The sequence below is a fragment of the Cibotium barometz genome, chromosome 12, assembly GCF_041138505.1.
Source record: "Cibotium barometz isolate CiBa-2024 chromosome 12, ASM4113850v1, whole genome shotgun sequence".
In the NCBI taxonomy this organism is placed as follows: domain Eukaryota; kingdom Viridiplantae; phylum Streptophyta; class Polypodiopsida; order Cyatheales; family Cibotiaceae; genus Cibotium; species Cibotium barometz.
This window is the reverse complement of record NC_141057.1, coordinates 18,155,191-18,180,985: the sequence shown is the minus strand read 5'-3', so window position 1 is coordinate 18,180,985 and position 25,795 is coordinate 18,155,191. Positions and strand designations below refer to the sequence as shown.

The 25,795-nt window shown below is 38.9% G+C and overlaps 2 protein-coding genes across 3 annotated transcripts in view; both read right to left on the bottom strand.

The window, feature by feature from the left end:
* Positions 1 to 2,151: 2,151 nt before the first annotated feature.
* LOC147633145 (agamous-like MADS-box protein AGL11) overlaps positions 2,152 to 25,795 on the bottom strand; it is a 339,941-nt gene continuing 316,297 nt past the window's right edge. The window contains exons 6-8 of one of the 2 annotated variants that reach the window (XR_015267047.1): positions 2,844 to 2,885; positions 2,475 to 2,683; positions 2,152 to 2,397 (exon numbers count right to left, since the gene is read on the bottom strand). Coding sequence is in view for 1 of the 2 variants with exons in the window: in XM_086805809.1 (XP_086661935.1) it covers positions 2,318 to 2,397; positions 2,548 to 2,683; positions 2,844 to 2,885 (258 nt within the window). In the remaining variant the exon portion in view is untranslated. The remainder of the gene's footprint in view (positions 2,398 to 2,474; positions 2,684 to 2,843; positions 2,886 to 25,795) is intronic. The other variant, XM_086805809.1, reaches the window with a different exon arrangement.
* The window catches only part of LOC147633147 (MADS-box transcription factor 23-like), a 66,575-nt gene continuing 43,864 nt past the window's right edge, over positions 3,085 to 25,795 (bottom strand). The window contains exons 3-4 of the mRNA XM_086806812.1: positions 3,399 to 3,460; positions 3,085 to 3,232 (exon numbers count right to left, since the gene is read on the bottom strand). Coding sequence (XP_086662938.1) covers positions 3,085 to 3,232; positions 3,399 to 3,460 — 210 coding nt within the window. The remainder of the gene's footprint in view (positions 3,233 to 3,398; positions 3,461 to 25,795) is intronic.

The following is a 25,795-nucleotide window of genomic DNA, read 5'->3' as shown; positions in this document are numbered from 1 at the left end:
TTTTGGAGCAGATTGTACAAAACCTCAGCCTAGTCATAAATGCTTAGAGATAGTGGAGAAGTGATCATATAGCATGAAAGTGCATATTAAGAGCTTTCCATCAAGACCAAGCATGCCGAGTTCGGAGACCGTTTCATCGGTCAACTAAAAGCGATTGACTTTCTCATTGATCAACTCAAAGCGGTTGACTTTCTCACTAGTCAACTTTGGTTAATATAGACAACTGACTTTTTAGATTTGTTTTTAAACATTCTTGATCTACTCATCAAGAGCATTCTAATGACCCAAAGGTCATGCAAATCGAGATTCATTTGAGTGGTGTAGTAGAAAATGGTACAAATCTTAAAACGGAGAGGTATATGATTTGCGCTCATCCAAAGTGGGATCAAGGGTGGTATATGATTTCTTCTCTCCATTGTTGATGTGACAGGCTAAATATCATCAAATTTGGAGTCCGTTTGAGCAAAATACGGCTTATTTGGTGTTTTGCCAGTTTTTGACCGCATTCTCGAGGGGGTCACTATATGTAAAATATCCCTATCGCGTGCGCTCAAGGCCTATATTTTAAATCCCTTATTTGTGAATTTTTTAATCTATATAATATCCCCTTTTCTTTATGAATCTGTAAATTTTTTTGAAAAAAATTTAAATCATACCCTTATGTAAATATATTTCTGTAAGTTTCATAAATTAAAATTATGCTTCTGTTGAACGCACGTGATATTCACATTTTTTTGTGAGTGACCCCCCCGAGACCGCATTGAGCATAGTACTAAACCCTATTTCAATCAAGAGGGCTTAGGGCTGTTTTGAAAGCAATCATTGGTATTAAATCCTTATCCCATAATTAGCTTCACGACAAGATTTCAACCTCTTCAATCGGATCTCGAAATCACAAGTTCGATCAAATCTTGTACTGGTGTACTGGGACCATAGTTGACCAATTTTGGGTCTGATACACTATTTTGAGTCATGGATGATTATGATAGTGAGGATCATGAAAGCTATTATGGGAATGAAAATTCATATAATACTGATGATAGTATTTGCAATGGAAGAAGATTCTTCCGATGGAGCTAGAGACAATCATGAAGATTCAACATGCATGGATAATGATCAATGTGATGAAGACTATGAGTATGATCATCAAGGGCATACAGAAGGAATGGATTTTGATGCTTATGCCTACGCAAATCAAGTTGGCTATGATTCTTCCTATGAGATCACTCATAACAATGATGATCGGATTCATGAAAGTGAAGTTGAATCTCAGCTCAATCAAGGTGGCTACGATTCTTCCTATGAGGTTACTCTTACCAATGGTGATTGGAACCCAATTAAGAGGAATCTTTTAAGCTCAATTGATGAGGATAGTGATGAAGAGAATTCTGATGATATGCATGTGTGAGGACAGAAGTAGAAGTGATAAAGAGAGAGTGATGGAGTGAGTGTAATTCATGATTGTAAGCTTACAACTCTGAAGTGGAAGTTTAGTCTCGATGCAGAGTCTTAGCTCACTTAGTTCACAAGCTCATTGTACTATCTGGTGACTATAGTGTAGAGAGTCAATAGCTCACTATATTACATCATGTACTCTACCTCTTGGGCCTTTCTAAAATACTAATGCTTATAGACTCTTTCAAGTTCTGTGGAATGTTAATGTGTGTTCTAAGCAATTGTGTCACCTTCTCTTATCTCCTCAACATAGTTTAAATGTATTCTAGTAGACACTAGTCCTTGCGTCACGAAGCTGAGTGAGATTTCGTCCTAGGACTCTTGTAGACTAGTGTGATGCCAGCCACTAGAAGCTTATTGCATCGAGGATAGACAGATAGCATGGCTGGAAGATACCGATACAAAACCACTAAAGTGTCAAGTTTGACCAGATGGTGACATGTGGGCATACATGCATGTACATGTGCATGCATGCATTTGTATGTGTGTGAGACCTTAAAGTTATGCATTAACGGGGTTCAAATAGAGTATGAGGTGATATAGAATTTGATGGAGCAAGAATGTAATGGATTTGCCATGGATTTCGTCACATATATATATATATATATCTGTGACCATAAGTTCATTAACCTCCATCTCCACGTGTGGCCAGTCAATGACACTAAATCCTTCTCTTGTTGTTCTTTCCAAAAACTGTCGCATAACTTACTGTCCTTGCTTATAGATGTTGTCCCTGTTGGGCATACAGGTTCGGGACTAGCAAAGCAACGGTTGTGCCTAACCAACTGAGCTTCAAGTATTTCCTTCACGAAGTTCTTACCGCTCTGGTCTTCAAGACACGATTCACCAACGTACGCTTATACTACCCAGCATGCTTCAGGAACTTACATTGCATGTTAGAATAACCCTTATGCTTACACACACGAGCCGGCACCTTCAGCACTGCTTCACAACACGATATCCATTCAGTCATGTTCTGTCTATATAAACCAATTTGCACAGAGGACAGTTTTTGATACAGATATTTATGAAAGTTTGGAAGTGCTATGAAGGTTGCTTGCCGGAGCACATTTGGTTTAAGCAGCAACTAACCCAGCCTAAGGGTTGTTTCAGCAAGCCTCATGCTTGATTCTTCTTCCTTTGAGGACGCCTTAGCTGCACTCACCCTGTCTTGCATGTCTATGGGGCCTGTGGTTGTAGACACACCAGCCGGCGCTTGCCATGCCAACTTTAACGATTATGTCAGAAAAAAAAATATTGTTCAAATCAAATAGTCAATAGTAATCACCCGAATTAAGCGGTTTGGGCGCGTGTAATTGATTAATCAACAAAGTTAGTCAGACAAAAGCTATATTGAGTCTTATGGATATATTATGGGGTTTGATTACCTTCGATCTTAGGGACTCATTCTCCGCTAGAAGCAAGTTCTCCTGAAGGTAATCACCAATCGAAAACCCATTTTAAACTCTTTATTACGTGTGTTTTTATCATATTTCAAAATAAATTCGTAAAATATCAGACGTGTGAATCCTTCTCGTAGCCTTTATAAGAAAAAAAATGCATCAAACACGCACCTTTGTACGCAAATCTTCAACTGTGTCTGTCCACTTGAAAAAATAAGTTTTGTATTTAGTTAGCATACCTATCGACTACCTGAATCAAAGTATTGACAATCACCTTTCTTTGTCTCACACGAGATAAGCCAGTTTGAAGTTTGTTTTCAAGTTTTTGCAAGTCTCTAATCTGCAATCTGTCTAGATTTGCACCTGACATATTTCTTTAGAAACAGAGAAAACATTAAGAGACAGCTCCAATTTGACTCAACAACTGTATATACACTGTACACCTACTTCAGATCATGAGATGCGACACAAGCTACCATGACACGCTTTGAGGTTATATTTGGCACAACAGTATTTTCAATGCAGGAAAAGTGTTCATACCTATGCATTTCTTCTAGGACTTCTAGTTGCTCTTTCATTCGGGCAGCCTTATGTATCCAATACTAACAACACAACATCAATGGGTATTAGCGGTCTTACCAATTGTAATTTTAAGTTTGAAGACCAAATTCTCCAAAGTCAACACCTGTTGTCCTTCTTGGCTCATTGGGAAAAATACATTTACTAAAAAAACGTTCGAAAAAGTCTCCTCTTCAATGACATTCAACTTCACACATACTACCCAAAAAAAAAAAAAACCAAAGAGTTGTTCTCTTCAATAACATGCAATTGCACATATACTACCCATAAAAAGATGTTTAGAAAAGTCTTCTCTTCAATGGCATACAACTTCACACATACTTTAAGACACTACATATGCACTCAATATAATCTTATGTCTTAGCCGTCGGAACTTTTCACACTTAGACGTCGATCCTTAGTAGCCCATGGTGCATGGGTGACGAGATTGGCCTAATTTGAGGAGGATGGGAGGAGAAGGGTGGTAGTATATTTTTCTGTTCATACAACATACCCTACCCTTGTCAGCATCCGTAGTAGCGGCACAAATGTTGCATGGGGGACCGAAACCGTCTAGGGAAAGTACTCTAACCTAAGACCTCTTCATTCCTAGTCTAACACTATAGCCACTTCAGCACATGGTTTCCTTTGAAAGCCTTGTTTTGAGTTTAAATGTCATATTTTTAGGTCCACACTTTGTTGGTTGGTAGGTCAAAAAAATGATTAGTCAATGATGGGCCCATGGTGGGGGATGCACCTTTTGCTAGGGGCATCCAAGATCGAGAAGATTCCCCATCCAAAAGATTATATGACCTTCAAGAAGCCATGGATTTCCCAACACTAATCTTGGCACATGACTACCATTAGCTTTCATTGAGTCTTTTCCCAAATAATAGATTTCTATAAGGATCATTACATATGCAACGTTTTAAAAACCTCATAAATGAGGCTAATAAGAAGTCTAAGCTTCCTCTCTTTTTAATTTGTTTTCCTTTTTTTGTTCATACGGCATTCTCCTTTGAGACACTCATAAAATAAAGTAGAATGGAGGCATCTCACCTTTAAGCATATGTTCATTATCATTGGGCCAAAAAAACGTTCTTCCAAAGAGCGGATTTGGATTCTTGAAATCAAACAATATCCTTTTTCTTTATAAAAATATTTTGTGCATGTTGCCAAGATTGTCTATTGAGCTGTGTTTTCTTTTCTTTTCATGAAACTTACAATTTTTTTAACTACAAGAAACTTCTCATCAAGAAAGTGTGAAGTTCTAGGTAGGGTTGGTATGTGAGAGTGACACCTGAAAGATAACCAACAATAGAGCCTAGGAAGGCCTTATATAGTGGGGGCCTAGCCACAAGCACAACCTCCAGATTGGGGGCTTTCTCTTTTAAATATCTTTAACTCAAGTAATGGGAGGGGCGCATGGATTAAAAACAACATGCTAGTGTACAAAGCTAGAGAAAAAATTGATTTCCTTTCTGAATATATGAGGTAGTAGGGCTAACATATTACTTGATCCCAACATGCAAGTAGTTTGAATGACATTATGTGTACACATTTTGGCACACATTCCTTCTCTAGCTACATCATATATACCATATACATTCTGTCTCTAATAAGGCCCTTGGCCCCCTCTATCCCCCAACCTTATGGCTGGAAACACAAGATCAGGGAAGTGGGGACTCTCGACCATGTTTGCGACTACCTGTCACGTGTGTGCTTCATGTGTGCTCAATCTCTAACATGGTATCAGAGCGTGGTAGAGCCGTTCCATCTCTAGCTATCATGTTGATATCATATATCCCATATATGATGAAAGGGTTAAAAATACCCTTATTATAAAGGGCTAATTAAGCCCATGGCCCCATTAACCCTCCAACTTTATGGTGGTATGCATGGTTTGACGAGGCAAGGAGGGCCCCAATCCAGCTGTGTGTCTGCATGTGTTTGCTTTTTGTGTGCACTCAATCTTTTACATGGTATCAAATCTTGGTTGTGCCTCACTCTCTATCATCATCGTCAAGCACCTGCCTTGTGCTCAAGCTGTAGGATGGACAAGCCAAGACTCTGAGCCTTTGAGCCTACTATGGGCCCTTGAGCCAAGTTATAGAGCCAAGGCAAGTATTCGTCAGCTTTGATCCCACACATCCACAAACGTATGAGCCAAGCTATTTGGTTGATATGTTGCCACTATCCTAGTGTGAACGTGGAGCAAAGTTAGACGGTGGGGGGTGTTGGAAACGTTCCTTCTCTAACTGACATGTGGATATCGTTATATATCTCATATATGATGAAAGGGTCAAACAATACCCTTAGTATAAAGGGCTAATTAAGCCCATGGCACCCTTAACACATATATGATGAAAGGGTAAAAAATAACCGTAGTATAAAGGGCTAATTAGGCACATGTCCCCCTTTACCCTACACCTTCATGGTGGTGTGCATGGGTTTGAGGAGGCCCCCTCATGTGTCTTGGGCCGCTATCCCTGTGTGTCTACTATATGTGTCCTCAATCTCTTATGGTACACTACTTATGAGCATCAATAACTCTTCTAGGTAGCTAGTTTTACCCTTTTTTGGAGCTCTTGGCAAGCTCATTTAGCACTTCTTGAGCAACAACCCCCCTTCCAACTAGCTAGTTTCACCTCTATGTGAGATACCTTAGTGGCTGCCTTGCAAGCATCTATTATATATATACACATGCGTTTATGTATGTATCCATATATCTATGCAAATTTGAATACGTATACATACATAGTTTATATGCACACAAACATTTGTACATATTTATATATTGATATGATGTATGTGTATGTATATTTTTATGTGTGTTTGTATTCATAAATACATACATATGTAGATATATATCTACCTACATGTCTATGTACACATGTATGTATACATATATGTGTGTATATATCTGTATTTACACACACACATATATGTGTGTATATATGTGTATTTACACACACACATACACACATCAAAAAGTTTGGGATAATACCAAATTGGCATTATATAATCCAATCTATGTCAAAATGTGTGCTATATCACAACTTTACGCATACATTGTTTTGTGGAAATTTACCTCAGGTAAAATAATTACAATTCATTACCATATTCTTTAATCTTTATATCTAAATACCATTCTCTCTTGATGTTTTTTGTTTAGATAATAAGAATCCTTAGCTAGCTAGATGATCAATGCAAACATTTCTTACATGAAAACCCTCTTAATCTTATTTAAAAGCTAAGACCTTTGAGCTTTCACCTCAAGGTCGTTATTAACTAGCAAGATGCCATGCTTAATACCCTCAATCTTCACGCAAAACCTTATTCAGTGTGATTTCCTCTGGGTCAAATTATATGGCGGTTCCTCTTCTTGTAGAATTTATGCTTGTGTAAAAAGTTATGTAATATGTTATTGCTAACCATATGTCAAAATTCTAACCAGATATCAAAATTTTGAAATGGAGAGTCAATTGTGGAAGATAACTCTCTTGGAGGTCCTTATAATTGAGGAGAAGACACATGAATCAACAAAAAGATTATGAGCTTAGTCTTCTTCTCCTTCACTTTTACTATCTAGACATTGGAGTTTAACCATAGACTTGTGAAAGAAGTACCTAATCAAATAATCTAACAAAGTGATTCAGTTGGATCAAAACACTTTGTGGTTTGGTTGAGGTTGGTTGAACTAGACCCTGTTCACCTGATTAAGCTACATATAGAGCCACTCGACATTCCCAATAAGAATTCACCTTTTCAAATTTGTATTTATAGCAATCTAGTGAATCTATCTCCAAAATTAAATATATTACTATGCCATACCATATTTATATTTTAAATACTTCCAAACCTTGTTCAAAATCCCTAATTTTCCTATGTAGTTATGACTAGAAACTAGATCGATGCATCTCCTGATAGGAACTTTTATCACTTGCTATCTAAATACTTTAAATTTAAAAAAAAAAGAGACAAGTTTATATATTTCTCTTACACACCACATCAAGCTACATGCCCAGGTGAATCTATCAGATGTAAGAGAAATCTCAAATAATTATTTAAAATAATAATCATTCCTTACATTATGCTAGTCTACATTGCTGAGGATGATATGTGCAAAGGTTGAAATAGGATACAATGTGCGGTATATACAAGCGAACACTCACAAACAAGTAGAGTTTTTTATAGCATAAAACTTTAAAACTTAAATTGTGTGTACTATAAAAGAGATAGAGAATAATAATGTATTAGTGATAAATGGATGGCAAATCCCCATCGCCATGTGCTTTAGTGAGGAGATCTTTGATGGCATATCTGAAATTGCTAAGATGGAGGTTTTATACTAGTAGGACCTAGGGAGTAAAGTAATGACTATGAAACTCTGTGGAAAAATAACTTGATACATGTTTATCTATATAGGCTTGCATAGGTGCAATGGCCGTGACATGACCATGTAGGTCCATGGACATAGTCAGTCCGAGCATCCATGTCGTGGATGTTGGAGGTATAAATCTCACATGGATAGTGGAGACTATATGATTGGAAAAGGAATGTCAGGTAATCCAGACTGATTAGGTTGTGTAGAAGAAAAAAGAGTATATATAATCTAAAGGGACCCCTCCTATCTTCAACTCCCCTAAGCTTTTCTTTGTGGAAGACTGGAGAGTTGGTTAGAACCCTAACTTAGCGTGCTTATTGGGGTGCTAGAATCTCTATAAAGTATGCTAATGGGGACAAATGTTGGCCTTTCACTATATCCATACTTAGTGTGTAAACCATGATACAACATTAATGGTGTGAAAACACTTGGATACATCACGAGTGGTTTATAAACCATGATACATCATGAGTAATGTGAAAAATCTTGGTTTTGAAGATGGTATTTCAAAGCCCCAATTCATAGTCCTAGTCTAGCTCCCTTCATTCTTGATTGGACGAGGGTACTAGAGGTGAAAATATTGCATGGGTAGTCAGGATGTCAAGATGGTAAAAGAGATTCCATGTAGTTCCACATGCAAAGGTAGTGTGGAAAATGAAAGGGGTAAATATACTCCAAAGAGACCCCTCCTATCTTTAACTTCCTCAAAGCTTGTCTTTTGTGAAACAATAAGGGGCTAGCTAGGCAAAGTGGGATGCTACTTTATCATGATAGAGCGTCTATACGTCCATGTAGATGTGTATGCTTCTAGGGGGCTAACCATGCTCGGCAACCATACTCCTTATGATGGGGGGGTGATACAATCATGAGTTAACCCATGCTTGGAAAATACAAAATGTGGATGGAGCATTAACATCCAAAAAAGGTGTCCTTAAAGGACTTATATTATGTCACTTCAATAATAACAATTCTTTACAATATGTGTTTCTTTCTTTTTTGGAAAGATAATTACTTGCAATATGGGTTTATTGGTTTTGTGGAAGGTCATTGTTTCTTCCTTAAGGATCCTTATCTAGTTAGATGAGAATTGTAAACAATTCTCTTAATTCTCTTTATAAAATAAGTTCCTTGATCCTTTACGTCAAGATCGTTACTTAGTATAGAAAGATGTCACACATAATACCCTAAGTTTTCTTACACAAATCCTTTTAACATGTCAATTCATTATGATTTTCTTTGGAATAAAGACAACATTTATGGTGAAACAAACAAACAAAACCACAAGAAAAAGAAAAGACAAAAGATAAAATCCATATAAACATGCTGCTTTTTTCTCCTCCAATTGTGTCACCAATTATTCTACAGTCTACACCACATGTTGAAGCATCTATGATAAGAAGGTGAGGTACACAAAACTAATAATGACACAACGAGTGTCCAATATCATCAAGATTAGATGAGATCAATGTACCACCTATTCATGTGGATACCTAATCGACAAAACCAACACACAAAGTAAGCACACAATATCTACAGTTGTGTACAAATCATCTTCCCAAGTGCTGCTATGACAACTGCAAAATTGGTGAACATGTTTATGTAAGGTCTTGTGATAAAATGTGTAGAGGCATAAAAGGATATAGAATATGAGGTGAGACACAAGGCATACATCATACACTTAGTAGTGTGACCATTGTGGTATGCTTCTAGAGGGCTCCGATTATGTGTCTCCTCTCCACCACCCAAAAATTTAAAGATAAGGTTCCTTATCCTTTGCAAGCCTAAACCTCGATCACATGGGGAAGAGAAAGCAACCTACAAGCTATGATACTAATGTGATGCATACGCCATGGTCCCCGACTGCGCAGACACTCTTAGACTATGCGGATTAGAGACATAGGGCTTGGAGTCACCACCCATCTATAAAGTAAGAATGAGGGATCTCTCCATCCCTACCAGGATATATGTAGGGGCCTTCTTGTCCACATTCACCCGGATACTACGATACTCCGACCCGGATGTCTCACCCTTGAACCTTGGACTCGCTCATCACCCGCTCTCTAGAATGTGGTCTCGTAGTCGTGCTTGTTTGCGACCATGTACATGCTACACGCTACGTGACATTACCTCCCCCTTAAGAAGATTTTTCTTCCACAAAAACAAAATCTAGATAGTTATTTGTAAGCGTACTCAAGTTCTCCCATATGGACGCTTCATCCTCTCTATCCTTCCACTTAACAAGTGCCTCTCATCTCAATACGTAGTATGCCTCGTCTTCCATTATCTAAATACAAGAATGCCGATTTTAAGGACGAGTAGCACATCCATGGAAGAGGAGTGCCCATGTTGCAAGAGGTTGTTCTTGTGCCATCAAATTTGCAGGATCACTTATGAGACTAAGGATAGAAGATAAATATAATGCGAAATGAGACTGAGAGAGAAAGACATGAATATCCACCACAAGATATTTAATAAAAATGAGGAAGAGAGAGAGAGAGAGAGAATAAAAATAAATCCACCATACAATTTAGAGAGTTGTCCACCACATGGAAAAAGGAAGGAAGGTAGAATTCCGAGAGAGAGAGAGAGAGAGAGAGAGAGAGAGATCCACCATAGGATAGAGAGAGAAGAGAAAAGATGGATCCACCACATGATAGAGTGAGAATGGAAAACAAGGATCCACCATAGGATACAAAGGGCGAGAGAGAGATATATAGAGATACACAACATATCAAACAGGAGATAGAGAGAGAAATCTGTGAAATTAAGTAAAATAGAGTTTCCACATGAGAGAAATTACTAAGAAGTGTTTACTGGTCAATTGGTAGTGCACACATCAGCTTTCATTACAAGATGAACTTCTCTTTACTATGTACTTCAAGTGTAACTTGGTGACTAACATCTGCCTTTGGGTTTGTCCACTTGGAATTTGATGATGCTGAAGAGCTGACAGCCAGACTATAAACTTTCAATGGTTGCAGCCTACTGGTGTGCATGTGACATCACCAAGAAACTCCTTACACAAGCATCTGATCTGGCCATTTTGTAGTAGTGACCAATGGTGTAGAGCAAGAGGCAAGGAATGGAGGTTCATTAGGTGGTGGGTGGCAAGGATATATGGATAGAGAGACCATTTAACATGGGGAAAAGGATTTTAAATGGACCACAATATCTAGGAGAGCTTTTGACACTTTCATGTCTTGAGAGCCTCCAAGTTTGTAGGGACTTTCAAGAAAACAAAGTCACCCTTTTCAAAGTTCAATATACGTTTTTGCACGACCTTGTAGTAATTCTTGCATGTATTTATTAATCCTTGACATACTGATTATTCTCCTTTTGTAGCCCTATAGCCATAGGAGGCCTTGGCTGAACCATGATACATTGTGAGTGTGGTGTGAAAACCCTTGCTTTTTAAGATGATATATTGGAGCCCCAATTTTTTTTCCCGGTCTACTTCCCTCCATGCTCGATTGTACAAGGTTATTGGAGATGAAAATATCACATATGGATCATGAGGATTGCAAGATGGGAAAAGGGTTTCAAAGTAGTCCCACATACAAAGGTAGTGTGGAAAATGAAAGGGTAAATATAGTCCAAAGGGACCCCTCCTATCTTTAACTTCCCCGAGGTATACCTTTTTGTGAAATAATTATTTAGGAAGAGTGGCACATCGCCATAGCATGCTAGAGTCTCTCTATGCCCATGTAGATGTGTGTGCTCCAGGGGGGCTAACCACACTTGGCAACCATACTCCTTATAATGGGGGTGCTACAAACATGAGTTAACTCATGCTTGGAAAATACAAAATAAGGATGTAACATAATATCCAACAAAAGTGTCCTTAAAGGCCTTATAAATATTATGTTTCTTCAACAATAACAATTCCTTACAATATTTGTTTCTTCCTTTTTTGAAAGATAGTTACTTCCAATATGCATTTCTTGCTTTTGTGGAAGGCCATTTTTCCTTCCTTAAGGATGATTATCTAGCTAGATGATCATTGTTAATAATTCTCTTAATCCCCCTTAATTATCTTTATAAGCTAAGTTCCTTGATCCTTTACATAGTATAGCAAGATGCACGCATAATACCCTAAGGTTTCTATACATATCCTTTTCACATGTGAATTTATTATGATTTCCTTTAGCAAGATGCACACATAATACCTTAAGGTTTCTATACAAATCCTTTTCACATGTAAATTTATTATGATTACCAAGTATAGCAAGATGCACACATAATACCCTAAGGTTTCTATACAAATCCTTTTCACATGTAAATTTATTATGATTTCCTTTAGAATAAAGACAAAATTTATAGTGAAACAAACCCACCAAACCACAATAGAAAAGAAAAGAGAAAAGAGAAAAAATATATAAACATGTCGCCTTTTTCTCCACCAACTATGGTGCCAGCTGTCAGGCGTTTTGAAAGGTGTTTTGGGCTTGTGTATATATGGAATGCATGGCATGTGAAGAGCTTGGCCGTGGAATGCCTTGGTAGGTGTACAAGGTGAATGGTCTGGTAATGGGCTTGTACAGGTTTTTCCGAAGTGTGATCTGCTGGAGGTGGTTCCAGTTGTTTGGCTGCTTTGAATGTGTACGTGTCCAAAAATGCAAGTGGGCATTAGGTTGTATTCGAAGGTGCAGAGAGCATGTGGGCGTTTAGTTGTTGGGATGCTAATTGCATGGTGCATTAGATGGTTCTAGAAGGGGAAGCAAAAAGGAAAGTAATGGATGTGTAAATGGTAAGGAGGAATGTGGTGCAAGAAAAATTTGAAAAAAAGTAAGGATGCCAATTTGGATAGGTGGCGAATCCTTCTAGAAAAAAGGTCGAAGGCAAGCTGGCGGGTTCTTCTGGAAGGTGTGTAAAGCTGGCGAGGAGCTGTAGCGAGGGGACGTCCTCAAAAAAGGAGGCAGCCTTGTGGGGCGCAAAGGGAACGTGGAGGAAAAGTGAGAGGGAGCAAGGTCCCTGGTTTTTGATGGGCTAGCAGTGGCTAGCGATGTGGAGGGAGCTATGGCTGCAGGCGACGAGACTGGAGGCTGGCGACAACAGAGAGACATCGACAAACTGGGGGTTAAGGGTGTTGGCTGCAGCAGAGGTGCCTGGTGGGCGACGGGTGGGTGAGTGATTGCAGAAAAGAGGGCCGCCTGGTTTTGCTTTGTAGCTAATAGGGTTGCTGGTCGCCATCTGACGAGGGGGTCTCTGTTTTTGGCGGCCAGAGGAGCTTCACCAAGCGAAGGGAGAGACATGGCTGTGGGTTAGCGAAGGTAGAAGGAGAGGCTTATGCTGGGCTGCGCGACTGGCGACTGGCTGGGGAGCAGCCGTAGCGCGGTTGCTGATGGACCGGTGGTGATAGGTTCGCCACAAAGAGAAGAGGGAACCACCTTTGGAGCTGGCGGTGGTTGGTGATACCAGAGAGAGAGAGAGAGAGAATTGGCTCCAACTGGTGGCGACGACTGGAGGACGTCGACATGCTGGTTTACTCACCAGCGATGGCTGGTAGGGACGAAGAGAGCCTGTTCATGTAAGGGTGTGGCGTTTGCCGCGTGGGGGATGCAGAGGGAGCCACCTTGGTGCTGTGGCTTGGGCTGGTGTTGGGTTGGTGACAAAGATAGAGGGGTTGCTGAATTTTTGACAGTGAGCTGCAGAGGCTGGTAGCTACCAGAGGGCTGCCTTCAGAGAGGCGCAGCGCAGAGAGGGCTGATGGCAGTGAAGCAGAGAAGAGGGGATAGGGATCATGTGCCGATGAGGATGTGATGTATCCATGGCAAAATGATACATTCGGGCATTTCTTCTAGGACTTCTAGTTGCTCTTTCATTCGGGTAGCCTTATGTATCCAATACTAACAACACAACATTAATGGTCATTAGCAATCTTACCAATTGTAATTTTAAGTTTGAAGACCAAATTCTCCAAAGTCAAGACCTGTTGTCCTTCTTGGCTCATTGGGAAAAATACATTTACTAAAAAACGTTCGGAAAAGTCCTCTTCAATGACATTCAACTTCACACATACTACCCCAAAAAAAAAAAACCAAAGAGTTGTTCTCTTCAATAACATGCAATTGCACATATACTACCCATGAAAAGATGTTTAGAAAAGTCTTCTCTTCAATGGCATACAACTTCACACATACTTTAAGACACTACATATGCACTCAATATAATCTTATGTCTTAGCCATTGGAACTTTTCACACTTAGACGTCGATCCTTAGTAGCCCATGGCACATGGGTGATGAGATTGGCCTAATTTGAGGAGGATGGGAGGAGAAGGGTGGTAGTATATTTTTCTATTCATACAACATACCCTACCCTTGTTAGCATCCGTAGTAGGGACACAAATGTTGCATGGGGGACCGAAACCGTCTAGGGAACGTACTCTAACCTAGGACCTCTTCATTCCTAGTCTAACACTATAGCCACTTCAGCACATGGTTTCCTTTGAAAGCCTTGTTTTTTGAATTTAAATATCATATTTTCAAGTCCACACTTTGTTGGTTGGTAGGTCAAAAAAATGATTAGTCAATGATGGGCCCATGGTGGGGGATGCACCTTTTGCTAGGGGCATCCAAGATCGAGAAGATTCCCCATCCAAAAGATTATATGACCTTCAAGAAGCCATGGATTTCCCAACACTAATCTTGGCACATGACTACCATTAGCTTTCATTGAGTCTTTTTCCAAGTAATAGATTTCTATAAGGACCATTACATATGCAATGTTTTAAAAACCTCATAAATGAGGCTAATAAGAAGTCTAAGCTTCCTCTCTTTTTAATTTGTTTTCCTTTTTTTGTTCATATGCCATCCTCCTTTGAGACACTCATAAAATGAAGTAGAATGGAGGCATCTCACATTTAAGCATATGTTCATTATCATTGGGCCAAAAAAACATTCTTCCAAAGAGTGGATTTAGATTCTTGAAATCAAACAATATCCTTTTTCTTTATAAAAATATTTTGTGCATGTTGCCAAGATTGTCTATTGAGCTGTGTTTTCTTTTCTTTTCATGAAACTTACAATCTTTTTAACTACAAGAAACTTCTCATCAAGAAAGTGTGAAGTTCTAGGTAGGGTTGGTATTGAAACACCAATAGATGCAAGGGATTCCACAACACCCTTTATCTTAAATGCATAGTCATTCACACACATACTCTTTTTCTCCACAGTATAAAGTTCATTCTTCAACTGTATCTTTCGTGTCTTGGTATTTATTTCATAGAGTCTTACCAAGATGTCCCACGCCTCCTTGGGGGACTTGGCATCATGAATGTGCCCAATCATGGTGTCTTGTATACTGATAGAGAGACAATACATAACTTTTCTGGCTCCTTGGTTCCAATTCTTGAACTCTTTCACATCTGTAGCAGTCGGATTGATCTCCGGTATGGTGCCTCTTCATGCTCACCTTCTATGTAGTCCCAATAACCCTTTCCCATCAGGAAATTCGTTAACCTGAACCTCCAAGCATGGAAGTTGTTCCTTTCAAGTTTCTCAGTAACAATCTGGTTTATGCCATCATTTGACATCTTGCCAAAAATAGTGCTCTGGTTTGTCCTGCACAAACAACTTATATTTTCTGCAACAATATTGTACTACACTCAAATGTCACAACCAGTGACCTCATTGTGCATACATACACCCAATGGCAACTGATGACCTCCTTGCAACACACACAGTATCTGCACAACCAATCTATCTTCCTGCAGTTCTTAAAACAGAGTTCTGCAGAGAATTGATGACTTACCCGCAGTGCTCGAAATCGCCTGCTTTCTGAACAAAGGAGGTCGTAACGTACCCGAAATGCATTTTCGGCCCAAAAAATTCCAATATAGTTTCCCTATAGCTTTATTCTCACGAAGAAAGCTCCTCAATCAGAGATCGTTTTGCTGGTGCCTCCTATAGAGCTCGGGAAGGGTGTAGTCGCCAACACAAATAGGGAAGAGTAGTTGAAGCTTTTAACCTCATACCGCTTCCTGTGCTTCTCTTGCTTTTAGCTCAACCCTTAGCATGAACCAGGCTCTGATACCATGAAAAGATGCAGGGGAGAAGAGAGCTTGAGCTCTTGCAAGCACACACACACACACACAAAACCATAAAAGAGAGCACACAAGGTGAGATGCTGAAAATCTTCTTCTTCTTCACTCAACACTCAACACACCATATACAAAGATAAGAGTACACAGAATATGAAAGGTACTCAACCAAATATATACTAGGGTTATCTATAGTGTGAACTCAACTAAATACATACTAGGATTCTCTATAGTGTGAACTCAACTAAATGAGCTGGCGCTATAACTATACCAGTCTCTAGAATGGCTGTCACACAGCCTGTCATCCCATTGGCCGCATATCACCCATGATCTCACCAACCATGCCAGTGGTGTAAGTGTGGGGCCTATCCCCCCCAAGGCGGGTTATCAGTGTCCACCGCCTCACTAGATGAGCTCCATATCTCAACAAAAAGCACTCAGCTCATTGGAAGCACTTGCACTAATGGTGTACTAGTATGGAGTTTAAAAGAATGTCTTATACATAGCGTTTGAAATCCAAGAAAACGTGTATGTACCTTTTCTTTGAGATGCAACAACTTACAAAAACTATGGCGCAGGTTGCAAACAACACCTAATATAGTTGCAACTACATTAATGAGCATGATAGGGATGCAAGGGATACATCAAAACAAGAGTTAAAAAAAAAAAGTTAAAATATATTTATGCAACATTATTAAGATCGATTGTTAAATGCTCTAATTCTACACATACCCCTTCTTAAGATTCATTTTATTAAGATACCCTACTACCGCACCTGACCCTTATGAAGTAATAAGTGCCAAACCTCCCAATAGATCTTACATAATAACTATAGAAACTGATTAAGGGCATAGAGAATTACCTAACATTATGACATGTGAATTAAAAGATACATAAGAATTGGGTGGGATTCTATAGTGCACATTAACATACTCATCACAAGGCATATCCTAGATTGTAATCAAAATATGCACAAAGATGTGGTAAAGAATTTGGAATTCCTTGCAAAACAAAAACAATTTAAAAAAGCTTAAAGATGTATCTCAAGAGAAAGCCGTAGAAAAATAATTAGATCGAGAAAAGTTATGATGGGCTAGAATCAAAGTAGGAGATGAAGGCTTGGTTATGGAGGGATTACAAACTTGATTAACGAAAACAAAAAACACATTTCAAACCTTGTATCAAAAAATGCTTCCAAAATACTTTCTAATTTGACCATTACAATGATATTTAGAAAGGTTTAAGCCCTTTTTATGTAGGCTTAAAACTTAACCGAATTATAATATTGAACCAGAGAGTAAAGTAGGTAATCTTCACTTTCAACTTTCCATGAAATTGTGCGCATTTCTACCAATCCTATTGTTTACCTAAATAAATGTGTACTCTCACTTCATGTAGACATTTTGGGCTAATCTTCTCCAACACTTTAATACTTAACATCTAAAGCAAAAATCAATATTAGGAGAGGTGCACACTTATGTGCCATTTAAACATGATGCATTTAAAGTGAAACAAAAAGACAAATGTGTAAAGCACAAAATAATATTATAAGGGGTGCAGACTTACTTTCCGTTTTACTTGATGTGCACACTTACTTTCCATTTTAGCTTGATGTGCATGCTTAAAAGTTGTGCAACATATTTTCCATTTGAAATTGATGATAAAGGTTTAAAGCACAAAAAAAATTATAAGATGCGCACACTTATTTGCCATTTAAACCACAAAAAAAAATCCATGTAAAAAATTTACAAAGGATAGCAATGCCTTGTGTTTTAAGTTATCTATAATGAGAATAGAAACTGTTAGAATACTAAATGTATGAGGGTGGTTGCAAGATCAGGGTGCCCAGTTTTGTCCACTCAGGCACCCTGTAAACAGTTAAAAAACAGGCATTTGTTTACCTTTAGTGGCTAATGTCTCCTAGTAAATGAAGGAATTTCGTTTCAAGTTCTTTTGTTGGAACATCATATTCAAAGTTGGAAATATAGCTGCATAATTTGATTAAGCATTAGATAGTCAAAAGTCCTCATTTTCTTAGGTACAAAGTCAATGTATACACCCTGTCCCAAATTTGAACTGATTCCATAAAATGCTAATATCTTTTACATATAAACTCATATGAGATTTCCACTTTGTACCTTATATCTTCACATAATATGGAGCTTAACTTGATTTTTCGAGAAAATTTTAAGATATTTGTCTATTTTCTTTAAATATTTCAAGGTCTTTAAAGTGTTATAATATACGCCACTTTTTGTACCCACAATAGCTACCACTTAAAATCCTCAATCTTGTAGATCAAAAGAGTGGATAGATACTGAGACATTAGTAGAATGTGGTGGTTAGTAAAAATTACAAATCCAATGGTTGGATTTTTAATGATCTCTTTTTCAAAATTCTTCCAGACTATCAGAAGGCCTGCAAATATTAATAATCTAATTCGTAAAATTACATTTTTGATGTGAATCATCTAAAACCTATAGGGACTAGTGTACTTGTAATGGTGCATCTATGAAAAAATAAATTGGATCACTCTAAGTATGGAAAGATCATTTGTTTATCATTTCATCATATTTTTGATTAATTTTGATTAATAAGACTAATTTATATTAATTTAAGTTATATTGGATTAATTTAAGGACAAGCATATTTTCTACTATTTGCTTGATCTCATTTTAAGTACCTTGCCCCCCAAAATTTGCTCTCCAAGCATTGTCCCAATCCAGCATAAACTGGATAAAACTGGACACCCTGATCTTGCAACAACCCATGAATGAGCTTGATCTCATACTCAATGGATGAGCTATGGTGGATGGAAATGAGCCATATCATAAAGCTAGTAATTAAGCACTAGTTAAGCATGATTAGGGAGACTTAATCACAGCATAATAACAACATGAATGGGGCAATAGAATTCGTGTTTCTTCATTAGGAATAGCCTCTTAAATAGGCATGATACAACCTTTACAAAGAGCCAAAAGGCATCTCCTAAAATCTCTCCATCTCCCCAAAGGTCATTGTCCTTTCACACACACAAGAGGTACTACATACATCATCAGTTATGTCATGACAGAATCTACCTCATTTACTTGATCCTCTAGCTTTTACATTGCCTTTAACCTTAGGCCATGAAGTACCCTTCAACCTTAGTTCATTTGACATGACTTTGGATCATTCCTTCTAACACCCTTCCTTGATCAAGGCATGTCATAGTGTAATACCCTTCCTTGACCAATACATTGCATAAAAGAAAATAGCATGGCTCATAGGGAGCATAGCTCTACATTGCATGAAAGAGATAGCATAGCTCATAGGGAGCATAGCTCTAAAAACTGAAAAAACATAAACATGAAAACATGTCTCTCCAATACTCCATATCCATGAACATTGTGCCTCATGTGCACCATCATGTGTTGAGCATGGAGACCCAACTCCCATCAATCCCCCCCTTGTGGGCTACATGGCCAACGTAGGAGAACTGTGAGCATACATCATATCACATGACCTACATCATCGGTGGTCAGAGGTGAACATACATCTTGAGTAAAGGAGAGCATCATCATGGCTTTAAAAAACCCATTCATCATCAGGTACCTCTTCATCATTATAAGAGGTGGATATATGATTACATTGTTCGGTGGTAGTAGTGTTGGCTGCATTGGTTGAAGTGCTAGCAATGTTTGCTTCCACTTTGTTGTAGCATTTGTCTGCTAGATGTCCTGGCTTTCCACAAATGGTGCATTGACGCTTTGGTTTGTCTTTGTGGTAGCAGTTCTTTATGGTGTGTCCCATTCTTCCACAGTGTGAGCATTGAAGAGCTTTACCATTTTGTTTTTGAACAAGATATGCAGGAGTCATAAATTCTGTGGTGGCCCTTCCTTTAAGTTTCTTTTCTTCTTCTAGAAGGACACTTTCAATGCCTTCTAAAGTGGGATCATGCATATACTTCAAAGTGGGCATTATGGTGTCATATTCAGGAGGCATAGATTTGAGAAGTATAGCAATGGCATCACTTTCTTTGACTGTTTCATTTATGGCTTCTAGTTGAGCCATTATGCTCTTCATTTTGTTGATATGAGACGCAAGTGTCTCTTCCATTTTTAGCTCCAAGCTGTAAAAGTCAACCTTTAAATTGATTTTACTGTGTAGACCTTGTGCTCCAAAAGATTTGTCAAGTGTGTTCCAAGCTATTTGTGACGAGTTACCATTACCAATGTAATGAATGTAACTATCTTCCAATCCAAGAGCAATGAGAGCAAGAGCTTTCTCATCCTTTGTTTGCCATGAGATTTCCCCTTCTCTAGTGTTGGGCTTAGGTATAGATCCATTGACGATGCCCCAAACACCATCTTTCATCAACAAAAACTTCATTTTGACTTGCCATGTGTGGAAGTCATGGCCATTGAATTTTTTAATGAGGATTTGAGATGACATCTCCATGAGAAGGTCTTACCAAACAATGGCAGTGTCTAGTCTCATGAGAAATAAGAGAGTTCAAAAACTAGAAGGCACCATCACCATACAAGTGTATGTTGTTACTTAGAAATTCCCCAAACCCTAAAGCTCTAGCATGATGATAGTAGTAGGTTCTAGTTTTTACCCGCATCCTAGGCTTTCTGAATTTTCTTGTGCTTTTGAGGGATTTTCTCACATATGATTCATTTGAGGATTCTGCATCACTTTCCGTCATGATAATGTTGAAGAGGATTTTAAATTGTGATGTTTATTATTACATCATCACAATACCATATGATAGTGAAGTACAAAATCATATTGGATTAGCTCAAACCTTATCCATTCATATGAAGGCTGTCCCTAAAACAGAGTTGACTTTGAGTGTTTCATTGAAGGTCTTCCCAAATGATTCACTTAAAATGCTTTGAACACAATGAATAGCAGTGATTTGCTAAGCTATTGAGCTCAACACCATCCAAAACAAGTGAGTAAATCACTGATATGAGCCTCAACACTCCAGACACTTTGAAAACTGATGAATGACTTGAAGCAGCAGCTACAGTGCATCAATGCTCATGAAATTCAATATGTATAAGCTTCATAACATTGCTAAAGTGCTCACCAAAGGAATTAGTAAACCATGGACCATGTCTCCTGCTGTAGCCGATTTTTGCAGAAAAAAAGCGCCGATTTGCAGGCGTAATGGCGACGCGATGCTGGCGATTGAACTCACGGGCAGCTACACGCTGAAAGCGCCGCCTCTTAGCTTTCTTTTGCACCAAAAAGTTTGTGAAATGGTTGAGTATTCAGCCCGCAATCAGCAAAAGACCAGGGTTATGTAGTTGAAGCTTCAATGGAAAGCTTCATTTTGATGAAAATGAAGACCATGATTTAATGCCTTGAAGATGATGATGATAACTAGGCCTAGGAATGAAATGTGGCTCTGATACCATGTTAGAATACTAAATGTATGAATGAGCTTGATCTCATACTCAATGGATGAGCTATGGTGGATGGAAATGAGCCATATCATAAAGCTAGTAATTAAGCACTAGTTAAGCATGATTAGGGAGACTTAATCATAGCATAATAACAACATGAATGGGGCAATAGAATTCGTGTTTCTTCATTAGGAATAGCCTCTTAAATAGGCATGATACAACCTTTACAAAGAGCCAAAAGGCATCTCCTAAAATCTCTCCATCTCCCCAAAGGTCATTGTCCTTTCACACACACAAGAGGTACTACATACATCATCAGTTATGTCATGACAGAATCTACCTCATTTACTTGATCCTCTAGCTTTTACATTGCCTTTAACCTTAGGCCATGAAGTACCCTTCAACCTTAGTTCATTTGACATGACTTTGGATCATTCCTTCTAACAGAAACGACTATCCAAAAGTAGCAACTAGAAGATTTGTAAAAAGAAACGACTACCCAAAAGTAGCATAAAGATTTCCTTTAGAATAAAGACAAAATTTATAGTGAAACAAACCCACCAAACCACAATAGAAATGAAAAGAGAAAAGAGAAAAATTATATAAACATGCCGCCTTTTTCTCCACCAACTATGGTGCCAGCTATTGTACAGTCTACAACACATGTTGAAGCATCTACAATACAAAAGGTGTTGAGGTGCAGACAAAAGTACTAGTGACACAACCAATGCCCAATATCATTGATGTAATGAGATTAATGTACCACCTATTTATGTGGATGCCTAATTGACAAAACCAACATACAAGGTGAGTGTACAATGTCTACGGTTGTGGACCAATCATATTTTTAAGTGTTGCTATGAAAAATACAAAATTGGTGAACCTATTTATGTAAGATCTATGCCTTGTGATAAAAAGTGTAGAGGCACATAAGGATGAAGATGTGAGGTAAGACACAAGGCATAGTAGTGTGGCCATGGAATTCCCATGAGAAATTCCATTAACCTAGTTCTCAACAACTACAAATATTGTGACCACCTATCCAAAAGTGAAAAGATGCAAGGGAGAAGAGAGGTTGAGCTCTTGCAAGCACACCTACTCCAGAAAACCCTAAAAGAGAGCACACAAGGTGAGAGGCTGAAAATCTTCTTCTTCTTCACTCAACACTCACCACACCATATACAAAGATAAGAGTATACACAATATGAAAGGTACTCAACCAAATACATACTAGGGTTCTCTATAGTGTGAACTCAACTAAATGAGCTGGTGCTATAACTATGCCAGTCTCTAGAATGGCTATCACACATCATGTCATCCCACTGGCCGCATATCACCCATGATCTCACCAACCATACCAGTGGTGTAAGTGTGGGGCCTATCCCCGAGGTGGGTCATCAGTGTCCACCGCCTCACTAGTAGATGAGCTCGATATCTCAGCACTCCCCCTCGAGCTCAACTCCATCTCATGTACACCAAGCGAAGCCCTAAAACCATGGAGCTTCTCTGTACCCAATGCTTTGGTGAAGATGTCAGCTACCTGATCCTGTGTGCTGACATAAACAAGGTCAACGTCTCCTGCCAAGACCTTCTCTCTCACAAAATCGTAGTGGATCTCTATATGCTTCATGCGAACATAAGAAACTAGGTTCTTGGCCAACTATACACTACTAATGTTGTCACTGAAAATGATAACTTTTCAATCCGCCGCTGATAGACACAAATCTGCAAGTATCTTTCTCAACCAAACTACCTCACATGCTGCCATAGTAGCACCTCTGTACTCGGCCTCTGTACTCGGTCTCTGTACTAGATAGAGCAACCACAGGCTGCCTCTCGCTGCTCCAAGTCACAGGAGCACTCCCCAAAGAAAACATGAAGCCATTAGTAGATCTTCTATCTCAGATACTACCAGCCCAATCACCATGTGCGTACCCATGTACACATATCTCTGTCCCAAATTCATAAAATAGTCCACAATGCAAGGTAGACCTCACATACCTCAGTATGCGTCTCAATGCATCCAAATGCGGCTTCCAAAAGGAACCTACATAAAATAGTCCACAATGCAAGTTAGACCTCACATACCTCAGTATGTGTCTCAATGCATCCAAATGCAGCTTCCAAGGAACCTGTATAAACTGACTCACCAACCCAACAACATAACTCAAATCTGACCTGGTGATCATCATGTAGATCAAGCTTCCTACTATGTGCCTATACATAGTAGGATCCTACAAAATCTCTCCTGAATCTGCACTCAACTTGCCATTTTGATCCAATGGCACTAAGATAGGCTTACAGCCTGTTATACCATACTTGGACAACATGTCCAAGCCATATTGTCTCTGCAGTAATCCAATACCATGTGGTGACCTAATGACCTCAATGCCCAAGAAATATCTGAGCTCCCCCAGATCCTTCATCTCAAACTTCTGTTGAAGTTAGATCTTTACATTAAAGATCTCTGCATCATGGTCCCCCGTAATGATCAAGTCCTCTACATAGATGAAAACAAGCACAACCCCTCTATGACTGTCTCACATACAACGAGAAATCTGCATTGTCTACATGAAAGCCAATAGTGACAAGATATTCGAAAATCTTGTCAAACCATGCTCTTGGTGCTTGTTTTAAGCCATACAAGGCTTTCTTCAACCTACAAACATGCTTAGGGTGAGTAAAATCCTCATAACTAGGTGGCTGCAACATACACACCTCTTCCTACAAATCCCCATGCAAGAATGCATTCTTTACATCCATCTGATGTAAAGACCATTTCTTTGATGCAGCCACTGCTATCACAACTCTCACTGTTGCCATCTTGGCAACTGGGCTGAAAGTTTCCTCATAATCAATGCCATATATCTGCGCATATCCTTTGGGTACTAATCTAGCCTTGTACTTGCTTATACTTCCATCAATGTAATGTTCTACTTTGTACACCCACTTGCATCCAATGGCTTTCTTGCCTTCAGCCAATTGCACTGAATCCCAAGTCTCATTTCCATATAGTGCATCCATCTCCTCATACATAGCTTTCTCCCAAGACACATTTCCAATAGCCTCATCAATGCATGTGGTCTCTACAACCTGCACAACCTTTGCCATGTATGCATAGTGATTTGCCACATAACCATAATAGGTAAACCTTTGCACAAGATTCTTCACTCTCCTAGATCTTCGCAGCTTTGCATTCATGGCTGCTTACGTGTAGCAGGGTTATAACACCTATATCCCTTTTGCTCAAGGGAGTATCCAATAAATACACATTTTTTTGCTTTTGGATCTAGCTTAGTTCTCAGCTCATCTGGAACATGCACATATTCAATGCATCCAAAGACTTTCAGATGAGATAAATCAAGTTTTCTGCCAGTAAACCTCTCCTCTAGAGTTACATCATGTATGGCTGCAGTGGGAGTCTTGTTCATGATGTAAACTGTTGTAGAAATAGCCTCAGCCCAATAGCTATGCGGCATATTCTTCTCTTCCATCAATGCTCACGCAATCTCAACAATGTGCCTTTTTTTCGCTCAGCAACTCCATTTTGCTGCGGAGTGTACCTGCATGTAAACTGTCTCCGAATACCATTCTTCTTCAAAAATTCAGAGAACTCATTGGAGAAGTACTCTCCCCCTCCATCTGACCTTAGGCACTTTACATATTTCCCTGATTGCTTTTCAACCATAACTATGAAATTCTGAAAATGAGTGAACACCTCACTCTTCTCCTTCATGAAGATACCCACACTTTCCTTGTGTGGTCATCAGTAAATGTCATATAATACCTGTAGCCTCCCATAGACATGGTCTTCGTAGGACCCCATACATCTGAATGCACAACATCTAGTGCATTTCTGTTAAGTGGAAATACATGCTTTGTTTGCTTTCCAAATTGGCATGCTTCACATATTCTCTGCATACCTTCAACTTTAAACTTTGGTAGCCCTGTCTGCATAGACTTCATTCTCTGCACATTCACATGTCCAATTCTTTTATGCCAAATGTCTGTGTCTGCAACAATTTGTGAACCATTTGCAAACATCGCAACACTCACTTCAAGCATGTTTACTTTCAATGTAAACATTCTGCCCACTCTGTTGCCTTTTGCAACCAACCTGCACTTGTCTTTAAAGTCTTCAACATAACAACTATCAGGGTTAAACCGAACCTGCAGACCCTGCTCAATCATCTGGCCAACTGAAACCAGATTCTTTGTTATGTTCGGAACATGAAGTACATCTGCAAGGTACTTCACTTTGCCATCCTGCATAGACAATGGCACATCTCCAACATGGGCAATTGGACGAGCAATGTCATCCCCTATTTCCACAAAACCTGGTCTTTCAAGGTTTTTCATCTCCTTGAACCACTCCCACCATGACTTGTCATGTGGTTCGAAGCACCTGAATCAACGTACCATACATCATCTATTTGTGCTGCTTCAACACTTGGCATCCTGAATGTGCCCAATCATGGTGTCTTGTATACTGATAGAGAGACAATACGTAACTTTTTTGGCTCCTTGGTTCCAATTCTTGAACTCTTTCACATCTA